At 37.4% G+C, this 27,184-nt stretch overlaps 1 protein-coding gene across 2 annotated transcripts in view; it reads left to right on the forward strand.

Annotated features, from left to right (window-relative positions):
* The window catches only part of ARHGEF10 (Rho guanine nucleotide exchange factor 10), a 106,292-nt gene that overhangs the window by 56,513 nt on the left and 22,595 nt on the right, over nucleotides 1–27,184 (forward strand). For both annotated transcript variants that reach the window (XM_056487997.1, XM_056487998.1), the window contains 7 exons: nucleotides 13,321–13,436; nucleotides 15,037–15,164; nucleotides 15,653–15,753; nucleotides 16,681–16,802; nucleotides 20,374–20,460; nucleotides 21,781–22,004; nucleotides 23,113–23,270. In XM_056487997.1, coding sequence (XP_056343972.1) covers nucleotides 13,321–13,436; nucleotides 15,037–15,164; nucleotides 15,653–15,753; nucleotides 16,681–16,802; nucleotides 20,374–20,460; nucleotides 21,781–22,004; nucleotides 23,113–23,270 — 936 coding nt within the window. The remainder of the gene's footprint in view (nucleotides 1–13,320; nucleotides 13,437–15,036; nucleotides 15,165–15,652; nucleotides 15,754–16,680; nucleotides 16,803–20,373; nucleotides 20,461–21,780; nucleotides 22,005–23,112; nucleotides 23,271–27,184) is intronic.

Here is a 27,184-nt window from a genome sequence, read left to right on the forward strand (position 1 = left end):
AAGAATATGAATTTTAAGGCTTTACTTGTTAGCTACACTTTCATACATAAGGAGTTATTTCTATATCCTATTTTTTGCCTAAATATTGCAATATTAAATGCATTTAATATGTCTAGATTGTAATTTGATTCCTATTCATGGATTATAATTCATCTGTGCTATAAATCAGTGCTAGCTCTAGGCATTATTTCACACTACATTTATTTAATATTGCACCCTTGACTTCATGAATTATCCCACAGTTGTGCTCTAAGGAGGCAGAAATGCTACAGCATCAGAGTGTAGATTGTATACTGCTTCAGTGTTGCTTCTTGTTTGTAGATTGTATACTGCTTCAGTGTTGCTTCTTGTTTGCACCACCAAGTTGCTACATTTTGTAATTGATGATGACATGATCTTTAATATATGGTAGTATCACATCATTGGTGAGACTACTGGGTGTTTACTACAAGTTGCAAAAAGCTAACAGAGAAATACTATCTACTCTGCTTGAAACTTCATATCTTTGTCATCATAAAATTATGTCTCCTGTTTTCATAGTATAAAATGAAATCCCAGTGGCCTCTTAGTATGTGGTTTTAATAAAATCTAGTGATCAAGAACAGTTTGGGCTGCTGCAGGCAAAATCCTGTGACAGAAAACCATTTCTCAGACCAGATTTTTAGCTTACATATCCAGTTTGTGGGTACTGAAAAGATATAGAATAATGATGATTCTGTGTAAAATCATTAAGTAGTAGAAGGATTACCTCTTGCTTTTCTGGAAGACAAAAGTTTGTTTCTGTCTGCCACATGCCAGGTTGAGTACTTAGCTCCTGTAAGGTTTGTATTCTGACATTGCTGCTGTGATTAGCAAGGATTCTTGATGAATTCAGGTGGTGTACTTGTGAGGATTAATCGTTGCTGGTTACATTTCCCTTATCATGGCACTTTTTCCTCCACCAAAATCTTTTCTTTGAAGAGGTAGCTGTCACAATTGTACCTTGCTGTTTATTGACCAAATGCAATTGGTGCTTCCAGTTTTCTATGTTGTGGCAAGAAAAAAGCAATATAGTTTAAAGATGCAAACTTTCCTTTGGGTGCTGAATTAATAGCTGAATTTGAGTTAATCTTGTACAGCCTGTAATATGCAACTGAAAGGTGGAAGGATTTATGAGTATGTATAAATCAAAGGCATGCTTTAGTACTGTTTAAAGATGAAAAGCAAGGGCTGTGTGAACTTGGTTTTCACTTGGCAAAATCAGTGGGCAGTTTTCTACCCCATTGATCTTTGTACAGCAGTCTTTTGTCTCTGAATTCTACAGAACATGTTTAGGGGGTTTTTTTTGGTAGGAAGAACTGTGTGGCCTGAGGGTGTGGGACAAAGCAGGAAATTTTTACTCGAGTGTATCCTGCCATACTGCCCTGTCCTTGATGTGCTATTGCTTTGTTCCTGTTGTTCTCCCCTAGCACCAACAGCAGACTAAATTCTCTTAGTTATAAACATGAAGAAGGATTGAAGCCTGAGCTGTTTGGCAGGGTCCTTTATTTGTAGGATTCTAATATTTTTTCTTAGTAGAGTGCAATTACAACTTGTCTTTGCTTTCTGCAATAATAACCGGTAAACATTTCACAATCTCAGTCTTCAGGAAAAAACGCATTTCTCTCAGCAAATTAGTCAAACTCCTGTTTCATGTATTAGAGTTAGTCTTGCTTGAAAGTCTGTATGGGCTCTCTGGCATCCCAGACTGACAATTTTTTTGAAGCAGTTATTTAATTACGTGTGCCAGAAGTGTGATATGTTAATTTTCTTTGTAGAACCATTGGCAGAAAGATGCGAGATAGAGTTTTCCCCCTGGCAAATCCATGCATTGTTTCTGATAGGCTGTTGCTGTTCTCTTCATCCCAGTTAGTCCATGTGCAGAAGTGTAGACATATTCATAGTGTGGGAAAGTTGAATTAATATAGGAATAGGGGAATATTTTCAGTGTGAACAGAAATATGTATATTCTTGGTTTTGATTACTTGTATTGGTAAGAAATTCAGCTCCCTCACCTGGCCAGTTGAGATGCTGTACCTGATGACTCTCAGGACATGGTTGGCCCTCCGGGCTCCAGGGTAATGCTGACCCAAATTCAACTTGCCATTGACAAGGATCTCCAGATTTCTTTCTGTGTGACTGCTCTCCAGTATTGGTGCTCAATCTGTTTGTTCATCCAGGGATGCCCTGTCCCACATGCAGAATCCAGCATGTTAATCTCTTGTTAAACTTCCTATGGCTGGTGATTGCCCAGCCCTGTAATTTGTCAAGGTTTCTGTGCAGGGTCTCTCTGCCTTCGAGGGAGATGACAGCTCCTCCCAATTTAGTGTCATTGGTAAAGTCACTTATTATTCCTTGGAGTTGTTTATGAAGACATTGAAGAAAACTGAGCCTAAAATGAAGCCCCGGGAAACCCCACTAGTGACAGGTCACCAGACTGATGTTACCACCCCATTCACTATAAATAACCCTTGGTGCCTGACCTGTGAGCCAGTTTTTCACCCCTCACAGGATGTGTTTATCCAGTTGTGTGCTGGACATTTCAAGGCCTGTGAGAAACCTCCAATCAATAGCTTTACTGAAAACCACAGTTCACATCAACTGGCTTCCCCTGATCAGCTACCTGGGTTACTTTGTCCTAAAAGGAAATTAAATTTCTTAAACAGTATTTCAACTTCATGAACTTGTTCTGGCTGGGACCAATGACTGTGTTGTCTTTCAGGTGTTTTTCACTAGCGCCACAATAACCCTTTTAATTTTACCAGACACTTAGTGGTCTTGATGGTCCCTTCCAACCTAATGATTTTGTGATATGAAATATTATAAATACACTTTCCAAAAACATATATAGTATAGTCAAAGGGCAAATTTGTGACTTCTTACCAAAATATTCAGTATTACCACTCTAGAAGAATCAGAAGACAACCTTCCCTTGCAATTCATCCATGTGTACATAAAATCACAGTGAATATGTGTATTCCCCGCCTTTTAAGTGGGAATATAGGAATAGAAGTCAAATATACTGGCCAGAGTTTCAGTTTCTCAGACTTCTGGCACATGTTATGAGTTTGCAGCACTTATTGCAAACAGCTGATGGGTTGTGAATTGTGGTTTGTGCTGAGGCAAATGCTGGTTTGGTGCTGCGGCAGCAACAACCACCCCCAGTTGCCTGTTCTTGGGTCCCCAAGAATGAAAAGGGTGAGTGAGAAGGTTTTCACAGTGCTTTTAATTAAGAAGACCAGACTAGAGAGAGACTGTAGAACCAAAGGGAGAGGGCTAAGCATCCTGCTATTTTTTGGGTGGGAAGCCAATGCCTGTCAGCAGTGTTCTGTTCTGATCAGATTGTTTAGGAGACATAGACAGCAGAGACAGTTACTTAAACAAAGAAACATCAGTTTGAGCCATGTGTCTAAAGGCTGAAAGAGGAAATGAGCCAGACCCATTTATACTATATATCCATGCAGTCATGAGCATTGAAGAAAAGAGTGAAGTCAAAAATCAGGTTAGTATGCTTATGGCTGCATTTTAGTGTCATTTTTTTTTTCTTTCACAGGTTTATAGTTTGTAACAGAAAGCAAAGCTCAGCACTACTAAACCATGGCTGTTCCCCTTTCTCATTTAGACTTCCAGGGATACATTTGTACTCTGTTTCCACTTGATTGTGTTCTTGATCTCTGTGGGGTTTGTTTACTGTCAGATATAGTAGTGACATGATGCTAAAGTGCAGAAATGATTCCTCTCTTCCAAGTTTCCTTCTGCTTGATGCAGTCACTTTGTGTCGGCCTCTGAGTGTTGCCAGGGAAACAGAGAGGGATGTTTGATGGGCTACAGTGTGCACTTGTTTCTGTCAGCATCTTGCTTAGTGGAACAGCAGCTCTTTTCAAAAAACTGAGATAGTGCTGCTGTCGTAGCCGTTCCCTTTAAAGCTGGATTTTTTTGCAGGTTTGTCTAATGAGAGGTACAGAATTGGGAAGAAAAAAAAAATCAGCTTTATGATCTCTCTATGGCACAGCAATAGTAATAAAATATCCAGAGTAAGCAAAATTAATATTAAGTGACATATCAAGTCCAGCATTGGTGAATAAGATTTTAGAAAGAATGATGTGGCATGACTTGCTAATTGAACTAGGTTTCATCTCAATAAAATATATAAAGACTAATAATGTAAGTTCCTTATTTTAAAAAGTTAATGTTATTGAAGACAATACTGTGCACTAAAGGAGATTTAATATGTTTAGAAATATAAACTGTCACTGATACATGCAAACAAAACACCAAAGATTTTAACTAAATCTAGTGCCAAAAAGTCTGTTCATCTGAGCAAATGGGGTGACCTTAAATAGTTCACTTTGTTAAGCAGACATAAGTTTCTATCTAGTGGATTAGGCAAGGATAGATTTTGGTGTTACATGCTTGTCTCACCCATGCAGGATGAGATTCTTCTCTTCACCTTTTGTATTTTTTATAACAGTTATAGGATTTGTCATCCGTTCCCTATAAACCCCGTTCTGTGTTGCCAGGGATCTCATCCACATCATGACACAGAGGAGTAAAGAAACCCAGCTGGTGTGTATGAAAGAGGGAGGTTAGCTCCTCACAGTGCCATTTCCAGATGACTTGTTATAGTCTGGTGGAAGCTCCAGTGTAAGCCTCTGGCAGCTTGGCCAGTTTACAAGCTGCCTGCAGACCTGTCTTGGGATTCCTGCAGTGTTTTCATTGCTTAAATGCCTTCACACGTGTACTTTCATTGCCTGTGTATATCAATGTTTGTCTTTTTGCACTGTTTCACTCTTGCCCTTTGTGCCCATGCAGGTGCATCCCAGAGGTCCTGTGTGACCCCTCTCCCTCCTTAGCAGGGCAGGGGCTTCCAGGTCCATGCTGTCCTCAGCCTTCCCCTTTGGGCCTTGTGAGAGAAAGGGCCATGGCACTTCTTTTCTTTCACTCTCAAGTCTTTGTTTATAGCATTTTTCTGCCTCATGGGAGCCAGGAACTGCAGTCACTACAGAGTCCAGGAAGACCCTGACCATTGTCCCAGCTGGTGTGACATTGGGGAACCAGGCTGTGGGGTCCACTCTAATGAGCATATCAGGGCTCCAGTATTTCTCCCTCATGTCCCCTGCTGCTTTAATCTCTGATACAGTACAGCTGCTTCTGTCAGAAGAAAAATATTTATGGCCTTTTATATCTGAAATTCCCTGTGTGGTCAGGATTAGCTGGAGCTTATTATAATCTTGAAGCCGTGCTCTCAATGTATGAGCTACTTCTCACTATCTCAGGGGCTTTACATTTCCTCAGTAGTTTTGCATTATTTTGCATAATTTTATTCACAAGTGGTATAGCATGATGAATTCAATACCTTACTCGCTGCTTGCAGTCGCAAGCTGGTGATTTTATCATGCTATTCCTCAAGATATGTGAATAAGCAGTTTTGTGGTTAGATGGTAGTTTTTATGCAAACTATTTCTTCGCTGTTCAGATCTGGTACAATGAGAGAGACAGATTTTAGCATTCATGTAATTAATTGCCAGTTGAGAGAAAGGTATTAGCATCTGACAAAGAGGTAAAGCATGTTAGAAATACTTTGTCAGAGTTGAGACTTGTGAGGTTTGTTTCACAGCTCTACTCTGTATACTGGGTGTCGTGTGGTATTTGGTTCTGTGATTAGGACCTGAAGAACTGTCTTTCATGGAAATGAGAATAGTTAATTTAATACATTAGTTTCAAGGACTCAGATTATCAGTTTCAATAATTAAGAACATAAATTATGTTTAGATGCTTACATGCTTAAAGTATGATTAGACTGAACAGTGTCATTTCATATTTATGATAAAGCTCTTCATGTTGATTGATGATGGAGAGTCCTGACTGTATCCTGACTGCTTGCTTATACCATGTCTGAGCTGAATAGATTGCACTCTAGTAAACTCAAGGGGTTTATTGCTTATCACCTAATCCTATTTTTTTGCTTGTGCTGCTTCTTCCCACACTAGGTTACTAAGCCTAACTTAGGGTTGTTCTGCAGAGATACGTGCGAGTAGCTGCACGTATCAGCTTTGCATTGATGGCTGCCAACTAAACTCTGTTCTCTGACATCATTCCCATTTGCTTGAATTTCCAAACCAGAAGACTGATGCCACTCAAAAACTTGTGTAGTTTGGACCTTAGACTGTGGTATAATCTTAGGAGACCTACAGTTGACTTATGGTGGCTCAGATTTTTTTGGGTGCATGTAACTGTGGAGATCATGAGTTGGATTTAGTGTGAAAGAGCAAACCAGGGGAGGACAAACAGTGTGCTTTTCTGTGATGGACTTTAAATTGACCCATAGACTTGTTTAGGTCATAAGCCAGGGTTTTGGACAACTTTTTTTTTATTACAATTTTAGGCAAATTCTAGTTGGCTATTCAAAAAACTTTCATGAAGGAGAAACAAGAAAACTGAACCTGCCCACGTGCTGCTTCTGTGATGCATCTGTGGAAACAGGAACAGCACGAGCGAGCAAGTAAAGACATAAATATGACTAAGGTGATGATGTGGGGGCTGTCAGGGGCTTTGCTTGCATAACACAGCATGCAGGAAGTGTGTAGTTCAGCATCTAAAACCTCATCTGCTTTGTTACTGGCTTTAACACTCATGCAGAATTTCTGGGTAGGATAGGGAGTATATCAGAGGTATGGATGTGCCTCTGGTCTATGTCAGGTGCTTGGATGTGTCAAGTTCTGTGCAAGATAAAGTCTTAGTACAGAAGGATGCCCTCATCACCAGCCCTCTAGAGAAAGCTAGGTATTCTGGGACAAGGGAGTCTGCAAAGGGAAAGGAAATAATGTTTTCCATAACATCAGTATCCACTGCTAAATGAATTATAGTGTTTCTGGTATTTCCAATATTCACAATCTTTTTGCCAACTCTATTAGTTGCTGAAATAGCTTGCGTATAATAATGGCACATAAAGATTTCCTTTTTCTGTTTGTACTGAGAAAAGTAGTTCCACTAGACCTGTAAAAGGAGAATGTTGTTTCTCACTTTGCTAAGTTCTCTTCCACTGAGCATTGGTGTGTTTTGCATACCAGTGAATCTATAGGAGCAGGATTCAGAACCAAGTATAGAAGAATTCCTCAACTGCGGTGATTGAATCTTGGGCCTTATTAATCGTTTCATGTTTTCCTTCTTTATATTAATTAGCAAGGTCTTTGGTGTACAGGAAACTATTTTACTTCAGATACAACATTGTCTTTCACAGTCTTCATTCTTGTCCTTTCTAAAGGTGGGCATTATAAGTTAAGCAGTGGGATGCTGTCTGTCAATTATTACTTCAGGAAAAAAATCAACAAAATCTTTCTAGGACAATCAAAGCCAAATTTAAAGACTTGAACAGCTCTGTCTACACTTAAATGACTTTAAATATACTAGTGCTGCGTCATCATAGTTTAACATAAATAGGTTAACAATCCCATGGTATCTGTCCAGTTTATTATGAACTGATCAATAATTCATCTAGTGTCATGATACTTTGCTTTCCAGAATATTGTACATGTTTCTCAGGCTTAAATGTAGTTGAAATGTTGTGTAAGGGCCTGCTTTTTTTATTATTTGTTCCAAGTGTGTAATCCTATACAAGTACCAGTTTGTTATGTGTTCCTCAGACACAGCAACTTTTAAAGTTACCTCCCACGTATATAGCTTCTTCCCCCTCCCCAGGTGATTTTTATGCTGTATATGAGGATTGAAACTTTCCCAGATCTCTTTTGTAACATCTAACGTTTCAGTGTGCTGCCTGGATGCACACAGATGGCTCAGTGGGAGGAAGCAATACAAATATGCTCAGCCTTGAAGGCCAGATTGCAAATGGCAAGTCAAATTTGGGATGTACCAACTTTTCAGAGTGGTCTTCAAATCTGGCATGTTCTTCAAGTGTATCATTAATTTTCTGTTACCCCTCAGTAACATTGGAGCTGTAGTCAGGAAAAGAGCCTTTCTGAGATTCAGTTGTGGTTTTTCTATTTGAGCATTCATGATCTTCTGTGCAGCTCTAGCCTGACTTCAGGGCTCTGTGTCTCAGAAGCAAAGCAGTCTTTATGAGGACCTTGAATTTTCACGATGCATTGGCTTTCACTTCATTTCAATATAGCTTTTCCAAAAATAATTTGTATTCATGTATTGTGGTTTTGAACTATGTGGAGAAAAGATCATTACTATGATTATACTCAAGGCAGATGTTGTCTATATTAGTTACTTTGCAGTGAAAGAGGCACCCAGCAGTCTGTCTATTAACAGTATTTCATTTCAATATGATGGACAATACAGAAATGTTTGCAAAAATGGTTGCAATATTGCGAGTATATTGATTGAAGCTTTTATTTCATTTGTGTGACATTTGGATTTATGTAATAGTATTACTTGAAGAAAATCCTTCTAAGTGGGAATAAACAGGAGTTTGGTATGTGATGGGACCAGCTGAGCCATTGTGTTGGCTTGCCTAGCAAGAGATGTTCAAATTATGGGCATTTGCATCTACTCTGTCTTTAGTAGCATAAATCTGTGATAAAATAGTAATTCACAAATGGGAATCAGAACACACTGCAAGAGCTAGTAGGTAACAAATCACCATGGAAAATAAATGTGTCCCTTTGCAATTCTTGGAAAGGAAAAATAGGGTGTGATCAGTTCAGGACTCTGATTTGCTTGAAGAGGCCGTGGAAATTGAAAATTTCGGGGAACCCTATGGACGACAATCCCGAGGGGGCAGCTGCTGTGCCAGCAGCTATTAGAGCAGCTGCTGCTGTGCAGGGGGAGGGCTGTGGCTGCTGGCTGTGCTCCCCAGCAATGCAGCCCTCTGCCAGAGCTGGGAATCCTCCCCTCTGCCCAGGCATTAGCACGTGGACAATTCTCTAGTATGTGTATATTTATTCACAACCTTCCAAATTCTACTTTTGCCTGAACCAAGTTAAACTGACTTTAACCACACCCAGGGAGTTTCCTGCAGGCTTTGAAAATGCCTGGGTGTAAATCACATCTAATTCCTTCTGTTTCAATTATAAAAATTGCTTCATACCAGGCAAAATTGATGAATTTGAAGCTGTGGTCCTGAGAGTAATACTGGGAAGCAAGCTGGTAAAATAAATGTTTGGTATTATACTCAAATGTATTTTGGCCCAAGAAGAAATTGTTTTAAAAAGCATAATCTTCTCTCCAGTTTTACATAGCAGCAAAATTAATTTAAACTTTAACCTCCTTTCTTCCCTCTTAACCAAGTTGTAGTTTTGTTTTCTTTTTTAACCTTGAGTGTATTTCATTTTAATGCTGAGCAAGGAATTGGGTATTTTGAAAGAATTACTGGTTGTTGGCAGTAAACTTGCTTGTTGCAGGGAGGCACAAATTCCTCTGGTAAAATCTTAGCAACAAAGGAGTTGGTGAAAAAAATTCTTGCTAGATTACATGTGGCCAAGATTTCACCCTTGATCTGTAGGTGGAATGCAAAAATGTTGCCTTTGAAGCCACATATGTGGTTATTGGTTACAGCACACTGCCTTCTCTTCTGCCCAGGCACACACTGTAGCACGTAGGATGTGTAGAGTTGGGAGAGCCTTCTCTGAACCATGAAGGGTTTCTTTCCCATAGGAAAAATGAGTTGTTTTAGAGCTTGATAATTAACAAGAGTGGCTTAGAAATGAGAAGGAAATGTCTTTATCATTTGGGAAACATTTCACAGTACAAAAGAAACCGACCACGTATCTGCTTTGGAGTGAAGCCAAGAGTTTCAGTGTACTCTCTGTGGATAAAAGGAGTGAACACCCACCCCAAAATAGCCAGCAATTGAATGGTCAGGGAACATGTGTGGGCTGAAGCAGCCAGTCTGTGGCTGTGAACTCAGAAACATCTGATGAACAGAGTAGTGTTCTCCCCCACCTCCTCCACTCAAGAAAAATCCTCCATCAGATGATTCTCAGGATCAACTGGTAGTCAGTGTTTGGTGAGCCACTGAGAAGCCAGTTCTATTTTGAAAGACATTGTGAGTAACCCAGTTCAGAGACAGAGTTGATATATAACTTGCAACTATTACCCAGACACAATCTAAGTGATCACTTTTTGGAGAACTTGCTTCTGATGAATCTACATCATTGTTGATTGCTGAAGCCTTATTTTTCTGTGTCAGTTTGTGCCCACTAAGGATCTCAGTGAAAGGCTGATATTATTCATGCCTATTGATCTAGTCTTTGACTATTAAAATTTCTTCTTAGCTTTACCGTTTCTCTTTTCTAGAACATCAGAGGATGGAAGCAGGCTCTCATTAATTATTTACTGTTTTGATTTTGTGCTTCCTTTCCTATACTAAGAATGTGATCTTCTAATGAATGAGCCTAAAATTACTTTTGTTGGTTTTTCTGTGTGGCAGCCTTTCAGATGCCAGGTTAGCTTATTTGCTTTGACATTCATATTGCATCCTTTTTATCTTGACTTATTAATAGCTTATAAAATATGCATGATGCAGACAAAAAAGACTTGGGTGACAATTACTGATTGAATTTCAAGATTTATGCCTTATTTCCAATGCTGGAACAAAGATATATGTTAGATTATTTGAAGCTTCAAGAAGGGGATTATCAGGCATGATGGATATATACATACTGCCCAGTGCAAACCCATCTGTGTAAGCAGTTAAAACTTGCTTTATGGCCTCAGTTGAAGACTATGGCATAAAGTCCTGCAGCATCTAGGAGACTTGCCTGGATGCTGCTTGGTATCTGTTGCATTAATGTGTGTTCTCCAAACAATAATAAACAAAATGTCTGCTAGCTGTCTTTATTAGGCTATAAAGAGTGATCCTGGCTTTTATAATTTAAGAATAATGTAATTCACTTAGGGGGAAATATCTGTCCTGTACAAGTGAAACCTCACAGACTCAGATTTTCACAGCCTGATTGTTGTACATTTTCACTTGGTTCAAACCCACAAAGCTAAATTTCAAAAATACTTGTAGTAATTTTATTGGTTTGTTTAGTAATGGAGTTTGTAGATGGCAGGTGACTGGACTTCTGCAAAAACTCAACCAATCAAACAATTATGTTCAGTGTAAATTTTTTTTTGCAGAAGTTATTTTGTTGGAGAAATTTGGAGCAGGAATGATATAATTTGTTTTGTTTACAATACCAGACACATTATCATGGCTTTTAGCTAGATTTCGCCAGATTTCCCATTAACACTGCTCTGCACCTTTCTTTGCAAGTAGCCCCACCAAAATCAATTATTTATGCATCTAGGAAATAGTGCAACTTAACAAATTACAATTACTGTGGATGTTAGCAGGAAAAAAGGTGTAAGCTATCAGAAGATAGATACAAGGAGAGAAGTGTTTACATCTTTTCAGATGCAGATTTTTCAAGTATTTGGGTTGAAGAAAGTGAAAATGCAGCTTAAGGAAAGTATGGACTCTGAAAGCGTTTGTTTTTGTTCTTTTTAAACAAAGCTGCAAACATAGTCAACTGACCATAATTTCAAAATTCTTTTTCTTAGATCTACTTTGCAGTTGTTTCTTTTCATGGTGTACAATAAATGTAATTATTTTTTCTTACTGACTAATTTGGTTTAAAGGGTAAGAAAAGCTAGATTGTTCTTTTAATTAACATTCAGAGCAGGCAAAGAAGAGGATGATAGTTGCATCTATTATCTGGATGCGTAAACAGTAGTAAAGTGCAGTCATTCTCCTGTTTGGTGCTCAAGTGCAATGCACAGAAATAATATTTTCTTTGAGCCTTGAAATTTTATGCTTTTCAGGGTTTAAGGCAGACTTTCAGCTTAATATAATGAACTGCATTAAAGAAAAACATTGTGATGGCCTCTGTCTGTATGATGCCTCCAAATAGGAAAATGTCTTTAGAAAACAGTTCTTTTGATACCTAACGGAAAATTTAAGTAGCATTGTTTCATACATGTTTATATTTCATGTTTATTCTGACTTAGGCTGTTTGGACAGCTTTGTTTGGCAGGTTTGATGTGTTGTGCTTTTTACCCTGGCCCTGCAGCAGGCTGGGGGAACAGAGGCAGCAGTGGTGTGTGTGTGGCAGCTGAGCTGTGCCCAGCACCCTCTGCCCTGCAGCCAGAGCAGGTGGCACAGCTCGTGTCCGTGCTCCTCAGCTGTCTGCAGAGCCAGTACCCAGCACTGCTTTTAGATCCTGTTCTTGCCAACACCACTGAAATCCTTCTGATGCAGGGGCGTTTGCTGCCCACAGACTGGCTTCCAAAGCTGTGCTAGGGATGAAGGATCCATAGTTTGGAGCTAAAGAATCTGCAGGAGTTTCCTGGCAAGATAATCTAGTCCTGTTACTGTCATTCAGCCAAAGGGAAACATGCTGACTCTCTGTGAGTCAGGGTGGGTATTTTTATGGGAGAGTGAGTGTTGTTTCCAAAGGAATTACTTAGCCATTCTACTCCTAGCATCATGGTAGTTCAGAGTCTATTTGCAGGGGTTTGCAAGCTTTGTGCATTTAAATGAACACCTTGTCCTAGCAATCAGTGTGCTTTTCTGAGTTACTGTTCCCATATCAGCCCTTGTACTTATTGATTATTAGCATAAAATATTTTCTGCTGCTCTTCATATTTGCTTCTGATTTTAGAACAGATCCTTCTTGTGATTTAGGCATGATTGCACTAAAATTTCAAGTGATTCAGTGAAATTGCGGGCTTTTGTTAGTTAGGATATGGATGTATGACCTCAAACTGTCTCACAATCAATAAAGCAAATTTTGAATTTTAAACCATCAAAGCAAAAACTGCAGACAGATTTTTTTTGCTTGTCATGTAACCAAAAACAACCTCCAGGAAAGGTGTTTGCATTAATGTGTTGCAGCAAGTCTGTTGTTTGGTGCTAAACAAAACTTCCATGGCAGAAAGAGATTTTGGGGTCAGTGAAGCTTTGATATGTGTTACAATTCTAGTGTGGGATATTAAATTGCAGATAGTGCTCTCCATCATACTAGATGAACAACTTGAATCTTGTTTGTAGCTAAAAAGGCTTTTTTAGATGATCTAAGAGGAAATGCCAATGGTAGTGCCTGTACATGCAGAGATTGTATGTGATATATGCCACTGCCTATTATCTCCTAGGGTGCATTTCACAATTATCTGTCTGCAGGACATTAGAAGCAGCTGGAGCAACAAAGTGAAATTCTGATGATATATGTAGAAATAAACCATTTTGATTTTGAGACCAATGTATGTTTATATTGTCTTTGTGATACTTTTCCTCATTCAACTAAGAATTGCATCTTTTTATTATGTATAACTGTATGGTTTTATTCATTTCAGACAAGCTCTATATGGGACCAGGCCAACTGTACCATGATCTGCAGAACCTTTTACATGATTTGAATGTACTTGGTCAAATTAGCCAATTAATAAGCAGCCTTAAAGGAAACTATCAGGTAATAAACAGAGCTGGATTTCTTTTTCAAGTCTGTTCTTGTAAAGTAGTATAGTTGCCTCTCCCTAGGGTTTGTGCAAAACATTCTCTAGTTCTCTCTGCAAAAAGTGGAAATTTTTTTACCTCTAGTAATGCATTTACTGTTAAGTGTTATAAATAGATTACAGCTGTCCTTCTAATCTTTTTTTTCTTTGTTTTTAAGTGTAGGTGGATACTACAAGTGTCTGCATTTGTTCAGTAGCTGATAAGCTTACGTGGAAACACAATTACGTTTTGATGTTAAGAAACTGGATTCTTGCAGTTAGACATGGTTGTTTGGAGGAAGCTCTTGATCCCCATCCAAGCTCATAAACCTGGCTTTTGGGGGGGGATTTTTTTTTTGTACTTAAAACTGAGTATAAATAACAAAAATATAAAAGGATTTTCAGAAGAATTTTAAGAGTATATTACTTTAGCTTTGTTCACATCCCTTTGATTTAACTTCTATTCTGGCAAACAGATATAGTACTTAACACCAAACATCTTGAGACTTCAAACAATTAGTTTTTTGCTTGGTTTTTTATATGTTCTATATGTGGTTACATGTAATTTTTAACTCCTACCTGCCACCACAGGTTTCAAATGTGTGCATATGTATGAATATATGACAGCTGACTTTCTCTTGGCATATATTGGCTTCAGAGTGAAGACATTAGATAAAACATAGCATTTTGTGAAAATATGTACTCTGAATATTTTGTGAAAATATATACTCTATGGAAAGAGTGCTTTTAGACAAAGCTTCCACAAGCATTGAAGGTGAATTTCATCTGCATAATTGGGAATATATATAGCACCGATATACCATAAGACATTCAGCCATCACCATATAAAACCTTTCTGTCTGCACTGACAGTCAGAGCCAACTACTCTTTGAAAACTTAGAATTCAGTCATTGTTTCCAGTTAGATGTGTGTAAGGCCGATACAAGAATTTAGTTGAGGAATGACGTCAGCTTCTTTATTTTTGAAAAAAGCTTAAGTTGTCATAGAATTTTGATGGTGAAAAGTGTGTGTACTTCTGTTTACTTGCTAGTCTTGATGCTTTGTATGATTCAGGTGTGCTTTTACTGTCTGCAAAAGAACACTCACCTTGCAGTGAGCTATTGTTTAAGCATCTTAAACAGATTTAGACCACGCATCTTTCATGATGGGTCTGTAAAAATTTTGACTCAAAGATTTGAACAAAAGTGTATTTTCAGTATGATTTGTAGATGTTTTCAAGAGACTTTCTTCAGTAGCAGAATTTGTGATGAATTAGAATAAAGTAAAAGGCTTATGCATACAGCTGATAGAAATTGACATTTTTTAATATGACATACACTTGGGAATGTCACTTATGCATCATCAAACTGAGTAATGTGAGATTAAATATTCAGATGAAATACATTAGAAAATATTTTATGACATTTCTGAACTGTGTTTACAAATATGGCTAAATTATCCATGATGGAAATGTGGTCTAATTGAAGCCCATGTGTCATTGTTTGTTATATGCAGGAATCACCTTATTAACTTGTTTGCAGCAGGCTGGTGTTGAATCTTAGTTTTTTAATTTTTCAGAACTTAAACCAATCTGTAGCCCATGACTGGACCTCAGGTTTACAAAAACTGATTTTGAAAAAAGAAGACGAAATCAGAGCAGCAGATCGCTGTAGAATTCAGCTGCAACTCCCAGGAAAACAGGACAAGTCAGTAGAAATCTTGATTAAAAAACTTTCTAAATTGGTTTATGTATTAGGTATAGATGCACAAGTGAGGATTTGGGAATCTGTAGCTCTTCCCTCCCTTCTGTCTCCATGGTAAGCCCCTGACTTTTGCTCTTTTGCCATAATTCTGGAAACTATAATGTTCCAGAGCAGCAGTGTAGCTTTTCTCTTTCTCAGCCCAGCCCAGCCCAGTTCTGGATGCAAGAAGCAAGAGAGGAACCATGGCAGGGACAGCTAATAGGGAGCAGTCACTGCTGTATTCCTTCCCCAGTTCCTCTCATAACACTTCATGTAAAGTACAGGAAGATGGACATATGGCATATCATAGCCTGCACACTTAAATCAGAGCTGAGTCTTTTCTAAGTATTAAAAAATAATGAAATTTCATCTTGGTCAACATTTTTAGCCAGAGTTATATTCATACCCAGTGCATTTATAGTGGCTTTTTTTTTTTTTTCTCTGTATTTTAGGTCTGGGCGGCCAACTTTCTTTACAGCTGTGTTCAATACATTTACCCCTGCCATCAAACAGTCTTGGATCAACAATTTACAAATGGCTAAACTGGCCCTTGGTAATTCCTACTTATCCAAATTGCCTAACAAGTTAATATAGTTCTCAATGTACAGTGTAATTTATTTATTTATTATTATTTTATTTTTTGGAGAATGATTTTCCTTTTTGGTGAGAATTTGTCTGTAGATGTTTAAAATTGCAATACAGTAAATAGTAATGATTGTGTATCACTACAAACAATAACATTATAGATAAAACAGGGCACTCATTATGAAGGAATATATTTTTAACAGTATTTTAATGAAGTCTGCTATTCATTGCTAATTGTTGCATCTAAATCAAAACAAATAATCTCTAAGTTAGAGCAATAAAAAATATACTGTCCTGTGATGTTATTAGTCTACTGTGTTTGCACAGAGGGATAGGTTTCCAAAGATACTTGGACTTTTCCGTGCCTATATTGAGAAACATTAACTTGCTTGAAAGCAAGTTTCACCAGCACATGGCCAAAATAGAGTGCTTTTGTGATGTCTCACAGAAGACAAGCAAAGTAACAAAAAACAAGAGAGAATGGATATTTCCATCATTCCAGGAGGAGGATCCTTAAAATTATGATAACTGGCAGTTGGTAGGAATGTTAATTAGGCAGAGAAATGCTGTTCAGCAAATTTTCTAGATTTCCTAGAGTCTGAGGAAAGGTTTGATGAGTCTTTTTCACTGTTCAATTTACAAGATCATTAGGAGACTACCCTTAACATTTTGCTAATGTAGGGTGTTCTTTTTTGCATTATCAGTATGTATGTAATTTGCTCAATTAAATTTTTGTTCACAGTTTTATGTTGTCATTTATGTATCTGTGGCATAAGAACAGCCTGATCTGTATGACTAGTCCTGACAGAATTCTTTTCTGTTCCTGTGGAGAGGTGGAAGTGATTATTCAGTGAAAGGATTGTGGAGTGTTTATTGTTTCTTCTTTCCATTACAGCGGAGGATAACCTGTTAGGTTGGTTCTGCATAGAAGATGATGGGAATCAAATCAAAAAGGAAAAACATCCTCTTCTTGTTAGACACATGCCAGTGATGATGGCCAAGCAACAGGAGTTTAAGGTGAATGAAATTTTGATATGAGATTGCAATTAGGTTCTTACGTGATATAATTTCTAAAGAATTCCATATTGTAAACACATTTATTAGTTCACATCTGTTAGTTCTCAGCTACCCTCAGTTGAGCAGCTACCCTGCTTTAAGACCATTAGCAACTAAAGGTCCAGAAGAGTCACAGGAATACAAAATGCTGCAATCTTTGAGGCACTAAGGAGCATAATGTTTATTTTTACATAGTATGACATTCACTTTCATACATAAGTGAATAACTCAGTGTAATCAGAACGGATGGGAATTTTTTAGTTCATCTTGAGATTTCCAATGTGTGTTTGGGATTTAGAAGTAACCTGAAGCTTACAAAGAGCAAGAATCTGATCTCCATGAAAGCTGTCCTCTTCTGATGTAACTATGTTAAATCCTCCTCAAATTTCTCATTTTTATTAGCGCACAGAGAACAATATTTTTAATTTTTTTTTCTTTAATTATGTTTCATGGAATCTTATATAAAATGTTATATTCTGAACAATGATTTAGAAATTGTCTTAATGGTTCATTTCCTAAAGAAGTTTGTCAGTTTGAAGCCTTTTTGACCACTGACTTTATTGGTGAAAATAAGTACAATACCAAGCCAATAGATGGAAGTGAAGAGTGCTGGATGCTATTTTTCCTGTCTATCAAAAGGATTTCTTATTGACCATCAGTCAATAAGTCTTGTGCAAAAAGAGTAATGGAAATAAAATTGTTTATGTGTGGATAGAATCCCAAAATTAAGTTAATGTCGTAGCATGGGTTCTGCTTAAAGAGGTGAGTCTGCAGGCCCTCACTGCTAGATCAGCCTACACTGGAAGGAAGCTCAGCTGACAGCTTCACTTCAAGTGTGAGTATGCAAGTCTGGATGCTGGGGGAAAATAATTGGTGATTCAAAATGCAGTAAAAATGTGTTATGGAGCTAAGACAATCTATTCCTATGATACTGGTTTTCAGAGCAGTGAAAGTTTACTGAAATTCTCTGATTTCCCATACAATCAGTCATGCTTGTCTTATTAAACAGCTTTTTCTGTTCTGACTACTTTCTAAAGTCACCACGGGAGAAATAACCTGCTATTTTAATTTTTTTCAGAAACTTAAATTATGTAGGTATTTTCTTAGAGCCTAGGCATCTGTAAGTCCTGAAAATACATGCCAGGAAGGCCCAGGGTCAACTCTTGTAGACAAGTTAGAACAGAGTCTTCTTATTTTGAAAGGAAAGTTTGTTCACCTTTACCATTGAGTGATGATCTTTACCTTGGTCACTTCAGGACAGCAGAGTGTGTCACAAAATTTGCCTCAGCCCTGGGCTAACTTTGGCAGTTTTACAGCTCCTAAAGTAATGTGGGTGTGAGCCCAGGTGTCATTTCTGGTTCTCCCAAGTCCTTGATATTACTAGAAAATATGACTTGGGTATTACTGCAGCCTCAGCTGCAGTTTGGCTCTCAGGCCCCAGCTCAGGGTGGGAAGAGAACCTTTGCTTGCCTAATCCTGTTTGTTGGCTCTGTGTGCTGCTCAGGCTGCCCAGTGGTGTAAGGAGCCATCAGAGCAAGTTTACATCCCAGGCTTCTGTCAAGACTGAGAGCTAAACTGCCAGGGTTTAACTATGGAAAAAAACATCACTTTTGACCAAGATGCAAAGTGACACACAGGTGTGACAAGAAGCAAAGGAAATATTCAACCTGCAGACTGTCTTATTTTTTGCTAGTGATATATTTCATTGTCACAGCTACTATAAATCACCACAAGTAGATAGCTTCAGCATGTGCTAAATGAGACATACTATGACATGCATGGATAGCTCTTTTTTTTCCTCTTATTTTTTCCTCTTTTTTTTCCTGTTTTTTTTCCTCTTTTTTTTTTTTCTCTCTTTTTTTCCTCTTTTTTCCTCTTTTTTTCCTTTTTTTTCTCTTTTTTTTTTTTCTCTTTTTTTTCCCTCTTTTTTCTCTTTTCTTTTCTCTTTTTTCTCTTTTTTTCTCTTTTTTCTCTTTTTTTTTCTTTTTTTTTTCTCTTTTTTTTTCCTCTTTTTATCATCTAGGGATTTCAAATTTTTATCTGTATATATCTGTATTATTTATCTGTATATATCTATATTTTATCTCCTGAATTATGATGTTTTTTCTGCTAAAGCAAATCACTTTGTAATGCCTGCTGACTTCAAGGCAATTTGTAAAATTCTTTGCACTTTGAAAAATTAAGTTAACTTTGAATTTTGAACTCTTGAACTTTTGCTGACTTGTTTTGTTTTTGGTTTTTATTTTTTTTAACTCTTGGGAGATGATGTTGCCAGGCTATGGGGAGCTAATACTAGTTGAGTAGTCTAAATTAATACTAACTGAGATGTCTACTACAATATAATCAGGACAGTGATGTCCAAGAGAACATTAGTTTGAATTATAGAGAATCTTGTGTAAAATGGAATATCACACCTCATTAGAAATCTTTTTATTCTCTACACAGTTATGAATTCCTTTTATATATTTTGAAGTGTTTACATAAGCTTTAGGAAACTGCTGTGGACATTAAGGAAATTAGAAATCCATGACTGGTCATAAAAATGTTTTTTTTTCAGATCCTTGATGCTTGAATGATCTTTGGAGTTGGGATGGACTTAAATATAGACCTTGAGTCTGGTGTTGCTTTCAGGTTTTTTTTAAATGGCCTGCATGATAAAATCATGAGTATTGCTATTAACTTACTGACAGTAACATGATGACATGAGATTGGAAGGGAGTTGAAGTCTGAAGAATGATATTAGCATTCAGAAGGACTAAGGCAGCTGGAGAAATAATTTGAGGAGGGGGAAAAGAAAAATAAAAAGGATGACAGTAAGCAGGACAGACAGATGATATGCTCAGGGAGAAATTAGAAATTTCATAAATCCAGATTGAAGAGGTGGTTTAGTTGGTCTGTTAAAGTAATTTTTAATACTGACCAGCAAGGTAAGGATTGGTTAAGAATATAATATTGTTACAAAGAGAACTAGTGAATGAGATGTGTACAAACAGGATTCTGAAGAGGTAACAATGTTGTAGTGCTGCTACCAGCTCTGCTAGAATAGTGAGTTCAGGTCAGAAAACTCTGCACTCTCAAATATACACATGTGGCTGATACATCTGCTGGACAGATGTCAGTTAAAAAAGTGGCAATAATAAGTTTAAAAACAAAAATTTGAAAAGGACACTGCAGAGAATGAGAATTACCTGGTGTCTGAGATGAGAGGTAACAGGCTAATGGTTACATCAGGGATGATGTCAGGTTGGGGACATGAAAAAGCTTAATAATAGTTATGAAGCATTTGAGCAGATCAGCAAAAGAAAATTCGTAGTCTTTGTCCCTGAAGGTCTTTAGGGGTAGATAGGAATGTATCAGGAACAATATCTGTGCAGCTGACCCTGCCCACGAGAATCTGGGTGAACTAAGCTGACTCCTTGCCTTATGAGAGTTTTTGATATCCTAAAATGCTTTAGTTAATTGCAAACTAAAATAGACAGAAACAGACATATTTTTTTAATGAGCTAACTGCTCTCTTTTCTTCTCTTTGAAGATTGAATGTGCTGCTTATAATCCTGAGCCATACCTTGCTGGAGAAACAGAGTCAGATTCTTGTGCTGTGGAACATGGTTTTCTTTGGGTAAGTGTAATCTTTAAAATCTGAAAGTGGTTGTCTCCTGTTTCTTTCCATTGCATTTTGTGACTCTTGGCAATGTGAAGATATGAAAGAAATGTTGGGTTGACTTTTTCCTCTTTGTTTATTTGTTTAAAGATAAAAGGTTAGCTACTAATTTGTCCATGTGATCTTGCTGGTCTCTGTAGTTAAGTGTGTGTTATTTGTACAGCACAGAATGAATTCCAAAGTGCTGAGCACATTCAGAAGGGAGATATGTGCTAATTTGTAACAATTGCTGCTAAAACACAAGTGAGCATACGCTGTCCTACTGTCTGTTTTCATATTTTAAGAATGTTTTAGACAAAAATAATCTGCTTAAATCTGTATAGGAAAAAAACCTTACTCTGCATATTGCTATGACCCCAGATATGCAGATTTCCAGCAGAGGTGGATAGAAGATGTTCTTAAAAAAAAGGCAAGCTAATTATTTCAGGAGCTTTTCTAGTTGCTACAATACTGAAATAGTGAATTAAAAGTTACAAATAGCTTCTCTTAGCAGTTGTTTTCAAGGCGACCCATATAATTTCCTTTTGTCTTTGCCATTTGTAAACAGTCATTGCAAAAAAATGCAAATTAAATCTTTCTACTGCTACAAAATATTCTTTCTCTCTCTTTTCTATTTTATTTCATATAAACTGAAAGAGTTATTATGCAAAACATGTACTGTGCTTGGGTAGATTTGTTTGGGCTTTTTAGGGGTTTTTTTTTTTGTTTTTTTTTTTTCCCCTTCTCCCTGATCCTCAAAATGTATAAGTTTATGGACATGTTGGTGATACTTTTTGCTGGATCAGGGAGAAATTCAGGTGTCTGCATCAGCAAGTTTACTAGACTCTTTCTTTTGGGACAGAGCATTTCTTTGTAGACTTGTTATCTGGGCAAAGGACAGGCCTCAGCTATTTTGCCTGTTTTAAAAGAACCTGAGACAATTTAGAACACCAGTTATTAAAATAGCATGTTGCACTGATACTTACAGTAATTGCATTATGTAATGTATATGCATTTGAGTCAGATATCAGAATAGGCCATACTATTATTCCTGCTTTAAAAACAATTTTTTTTCTGTGAATGTAGAAGGCAAGTTTGTATATATAATGTTTTGACATATCTTGTATTTGTGCTGAATAATTCTCTCCTGTCTTAATGCATGAAAATTCATATTCACACATATAACTTCAGTTAGCATTCCAGTCATTCCTTCTTGTACATGCTGATCTTCCTGGAGACAGGTATCAGTCATAGTCTGTTGTTTTTTATTTTAATTTTATTTTCCTTTTTTCATTTCAGATTGGCAGTTGTACTAATCAGATGGGCCAGATTGCAATAGTCTCGTTTCAGAGCTCCAGCCCCAAGGTTATTGAGTGCTTCAATGTGGAATCACGGATTCTCTGCATGGTCTACATACCAGAGGAGGAGAAGCTGAAAGAGCAAAACAAAGCTCCAGACTCTGAAAATGTTCTTGCAAAAACATCTAACGTGCCTACTATTTGCCTTGGCATGGAAGAAGGAAGGTTAGTTTTGGTGTAATGTGTGCTGATTCTTAGTTTTGATATAATGTTTATGATTTATTGATTAAGTTTACTATTTGATAGCAAAATTGTGTGAGAGACTGCTAAGAAAATGTTTACTTTTGAAGAAAGTATTCAAGTGTTATCCCAGTGACCTCAAGGTGTCCTTTCTACTTAAATCAAGGATAAAATGCACTCTACATTATATAAGATTACACCGTGTGGTATTTGAAATTAAAAGGCATCTTTTTGATGAAAGAGGGTTAGTTCATCTCATCTGAAAAATAGAAATACTACTTTTGTAGTATTACAGCATAATCTTCAGGTATTGGAAAATTTTCAGAATGGCAAAGAGGAATCCAATAAGTTTCTGCTCTGTCATATTATGCAGGATTTGTCACATGAAAAAATAATATTGCTATTTACTGTTGACATGAATTACTTTGCTCTCTTTTTGAACTGGTGGCCTACTGAGCCATCACTTGATCTGTGTTGGAGAACAACATGGAGAACATTTTCTAAACTTATAGGTCAGTCAGCAGGCAGATCTTGTTATAGTTAGTTGGGGGCATAAGTGTGTAACTACATGTGATTTTTGAAGGTGTTTGTAACCAGTATAGTATGAATGAAGGAGAGCAAAATTCTCCAAGGAAAATGCCATTTCTAGAAATGAGTGATTTAATTCCAGCCTGAACAATATTCTTAGCATACCCATCGTAACAATCAATAGGAATTGTGGTAATTTTAAGTGTAAGTGACATCTGGTAGTGAGTTTTTCGTTTCTTCTCCCTAGTTCTCCACATAATATAAATTTATTTTTTTTTTAAACTAATAAAAGTTTTAGACTCATAATAAGGCCTTTGAGCAGAATTTTTATTATGTCTCTTTTTAGAATAACTGTTTCTGCAGACAAGATAATATGAATGTGTTGTCATATGTCAATGTTAAGTAATTGCAAGTTGTCTATGCAGACATTCTGGAGTGTCAAGAACTGAAGAAGAAAACCCTCTTTCCCCCAATATTTTATTCTAAACTTCTCTTTTGCATATTCTAACAAGAGCTATGTAAAGCATAATTTCACAGATCTGTTTCTTCTTGTTTCTTTCTATAGCATTTCTATTTACAAAAGTTGCCAAGGCTCAAAGAAAATTCGACTTCAACACTTCTTCACTCCTGAAAAATCAACTGTTATGAGCTTAACATATAGGTCTCAGTACTTGTTTGCTGGCTTGGTAAATGGAAACATCTCAATCTACACAAAAGCAGAAGGTAATGCAGCATAGTGATATGATTTGATGGCATCCTGAGGAACTCACGTGTCAGTGTATTTTGGCAGAAGTAATTTTCCACTAATATATTTTCTGAAAATCCTTTGAAAAACTTCTGAGCTAGATTTACTACTTTTTCCGGTATGTCAGAAGAGACTTGTCTCCTTTTGAAGGATAGTAGGAACTTTGATACTCTTTCCACTTTCACCATACATGCATGTGACAATTGATTTTCCCCCTTAGTTTAAACCCTGAAGTCTTCAGTGTTGCAAATGTCTAGAAATTTATGTGCTAACAGCAGTACATATTTTACACAGCACAGTGCTTATTTCTCTCAACTACCCAGTACTGGTGTTTATGAAACACAGAAATCCCCTGTTGGTAGAGATTTCCTGTATATTTCATTTTAAATGACACCCCCATTTTTACTGTACAGATGAATAAGTCCTATGTGTGCAGTTCATGTATTTCATGGTAGGCCTCCTTTTTCTATTGGCATCACAGTTGGTTGTTTTGTATCTAGCTAAATAATTGACTAAAATAATTTGAATAAAGGAGAAATGCCAGGCAATTCTTCTGAACCACAACTGTCTTTTCCAGAGTTGATTTAGGTGCTTCCAGTACATCTCACTAACTTCCCTGCAGCATTGCCTATATATCTAGTGTTTCAGTTCAAAATCAGTGAGGCTTTGCTCAAGGTTTGAAACCTTAATGTTCTAAGTGAAATGTTAGCACAGAGACTCCTAACTTTGCAAAGTACAGAGCCAACAGAGATCTGCCTTATTTGTATGAGCTGCAGTAATGATGGCTCTCTAATGAGGTGGGCCCTGTGAACAGTTCAGCTGCATTTGTGTGGCACTGTATCTTGGCTACTAAATCCTACCAGCCTCTAACTGAGGAATCAAACTCAGTATCTGTAATCTTGGAACAAATTATATGTCCACTGTTAGCTCATATAAAGACTCTGTTTGGGAAAGGTACAGGATGCTTTTTTTTTAATTTTTCTTTTTCCCAAGCAACAAAGGATCTGGGAAAAAGTGTTGGCAAAGAGACTTCCTTTGTCCAGTTGTCATCTTCAACCCAGTAGGTTTCCTGTTGAGCTGTTTTCTCTGATCTGAAGCCAAATGGTTTTTTTACCACTGAATAGCATTTTTTTTCTTTGTTTTTGAGGCACAGGAATGAGGTCTTGATCCTAAATTCATAATATTTTTGGTATTTCAGTTTCTCTACGTACCTGGAGGGGTATTAAAGTGAATCTGTCGACTTCTCTGAAACGTGTTGGTGTATTTAAACTGTTTTAAGACTGCAATTACTATCACTCAACTTCTTCCAGAAAAGACCACTTCAAAACCACAACTGACATCCTTGGCAGTATAGCTAAGAAAGGATTCATGGGTTGCATATCTATAGAGAATGTTAAAGGTGGGGCAGAGCTGTTAATCAGACTGCATTACAGTCTGGTTATGAGATGGAGGTTGTTGCATTGACCAGGATCATAGCATCCCCTGTTCATCTTCTAAAGACACTGGTTATGGGCAGTGAGATGTTCACAGAGCCTGTCAAAGTCTGAGCCATGATCACTGGAACTTTGAGATGGGAAATAATGATATTTTTCTGACTCTTGTCAGTTAATCTTGTAGTCCCTCTCCTTCCTGCTTGGTCAGAGTGGCTTATTTCAGTTCTCCAGGCCCCATGGAAGTTGTGTGATTCAGCTGCTGCCATGTTAGTGTCTGTCTTCCTTGTAGTTGGCTGCTGTGGCTATGTGAGGCAGTCAGCCCTGGAGGGGTGTTTTTATGAGCACTGACCTATTTACCAAACAAAGGAATCCAAGCAGTGAAATAGGAGGGAGGGGGAATGCAACCTCTGAGGAGCTTTATGCAATTCATCAGGGTTGCCTTCTGTTCTGCAGAGGGGTTACTTTTCAGCCATGCACTTCAGCTTGGGTTTTGGTCTGTCACCATAAAGGAGATTAAGTAAAGATTTAAAAGTGAATGTGAAATATATCACCACATTTCACCTTGATTTGAAGCCTGAGAAGCACAAATGCTGTGGAGATGCACAGGAAAAATGGTTGTGCAGCCTGTTGCAGGATTCCATGAATGAGAAAGGATAATCTTTCTTCTAGGATGAAAATCTGTCTCTCAGTCTGTGATAGAGTTGGGCTCCTTTTGTCTTCCTCCCTGGGCAGTAACTGTGTGGATCAGTTCAGTCACTGAACTCGATGCCTTGCTCTGTATAGTCAGAGACCCATGACTTGTGTCATTTGGTTTGCAGGACCCAAATAGCTCTAATTTCTCCAGATGTTCTCAGAGGGGTCCATGCATAGAGATATCTATGATGTTTGTTTCAAACAGCAAGTGACTTTCTTCTAGAGAACTTTGTCAGATCAACAGCATCCAGAGTGCTCTCTGGCTGCAGAAAGTCTTATCTTGAAGTAGTACAAAAAGGAAACTGAGAAGTCTGTACAGTAAACCAAGGAGCAAGTGCCACGTTAGTGGGAGAGTAGGAGGTGCACAACTTCCTTTCTGGAGGGCAGTCATATTTTAGTTAGACATCTCTGTATCCATGAATTTTCACATATGAGGTAAAAAACTTAAGTACCTGTTAGTGTTTTATGTATTTTTAAGTACTTAAAAATACATGCTTTAATGTGTTTGAACTTACAAATACATACTTTAGTGTATTTGAACATAAACTAAAAGCAAAGTCTTGAGGTGCTGATACTGTAAAATCTACTTAGCTCTTAAATGTGACCTAACATGGTGATTTGTGGAAATATCACAGGACACTAGGGTGTATGTGCTAGTAGTACCCCTTATAATTATCCTCACTAATCCTTAATTCTATGTGTGTGAGAAGACTTGTTTTGGGACCTGTGAGACAACTAGTAAATCAAATGCTATTCTATATAGGAATGGGAGTGAAGCAGATTGCTAAATTTCTGACACTTTGAGAATTTACTTTACAGGTCTATGAACTCTTGCACAGTTATCATTCTGAAAAATTCTGCATTTAGGGTTTGCCTCTGGCTGAGTTAATATTTCCATGCAAAACATGCTTAGAAGAGGTTAAGGAAAAAGTGTGTTGTATTGTCTTTGTTGAAAAAACATAACAAAGCCCCTTTGTGATGATTGCAGACAGCCCAGCAGATGTGTTTTCTGAGTGATGTAATAGCAGAAAAGGTCAGCGCGTGTTTGACTTCCATTCACAAAAGTTTCTTAGGAAAGGGAAATCACAATCTTTATATAATATAGGTGTATTGTTCCTCATATACTGTAGTCAGTTCCAGCTATTTCCTTTCTTCTAGACATTGATGTACATTTCCTTTTCATAAAGTCCTGTGAAGAGTACAGGAGAGAAACAGGAAAAAGAAAATAAAAATTTGGAATTATTGAGGCAGAAAGTAGAATAATTAATATTTTAGTAGTTCAGTAAGAATTTGGTCAGGTGAAATAATGACTGGGGCAATTTTGGCCATGCACAGAACAGAAGAAACTTCACTAGTAAGAACATAGGGAGCTCTGATGTTTTTATGACTTACCTATCTAAAGAGGCCTTGTGGCACTAATCAAGTGAGCATTTTCAGAGGATTGATATCAAGGAAAATGACAAAACTGAAATGAAAGGGGAGGCAGTTACAACAGTGATAGAGTAGCAAGTCATTTGTGGGTGAGGTACCTTGATGGATTTGGTAATTTTTTTGTGTCCTCTGACAAATTGAGGAAAGGAAGAATATTTGGAATATAAAATGCTGATGTCAAAGTCAGAGCTTGAGTGGATCCATGTACTGCTCTAGCTTCTCTGAAGAGTGGATTTCTGGCATGTGATTGCCACTTCAGGTAGACATTGTGAGAGGTACTGCTGTGAAAAATAAGCAGTGGTATTAAGCTGTTTTGGAGGGACTAAAGCAGTGAT

Source organism: Oenanthe melanoleuca, chromosome 3, assembly GCF_029582105.1.
Source record: "Oenanthe melanoleuca isolate GR-GAL-2019-014 chromosome 3, OMel1.0, whole genome shotgun sequence".
In the NCBI taxonomy this organism is placed as follows: Eukaryota; Metazoa; Chordata; class Aves; order Passeriformes; family Muscicapidae; genus Oenanthe; species Oenanthe melanoleuca.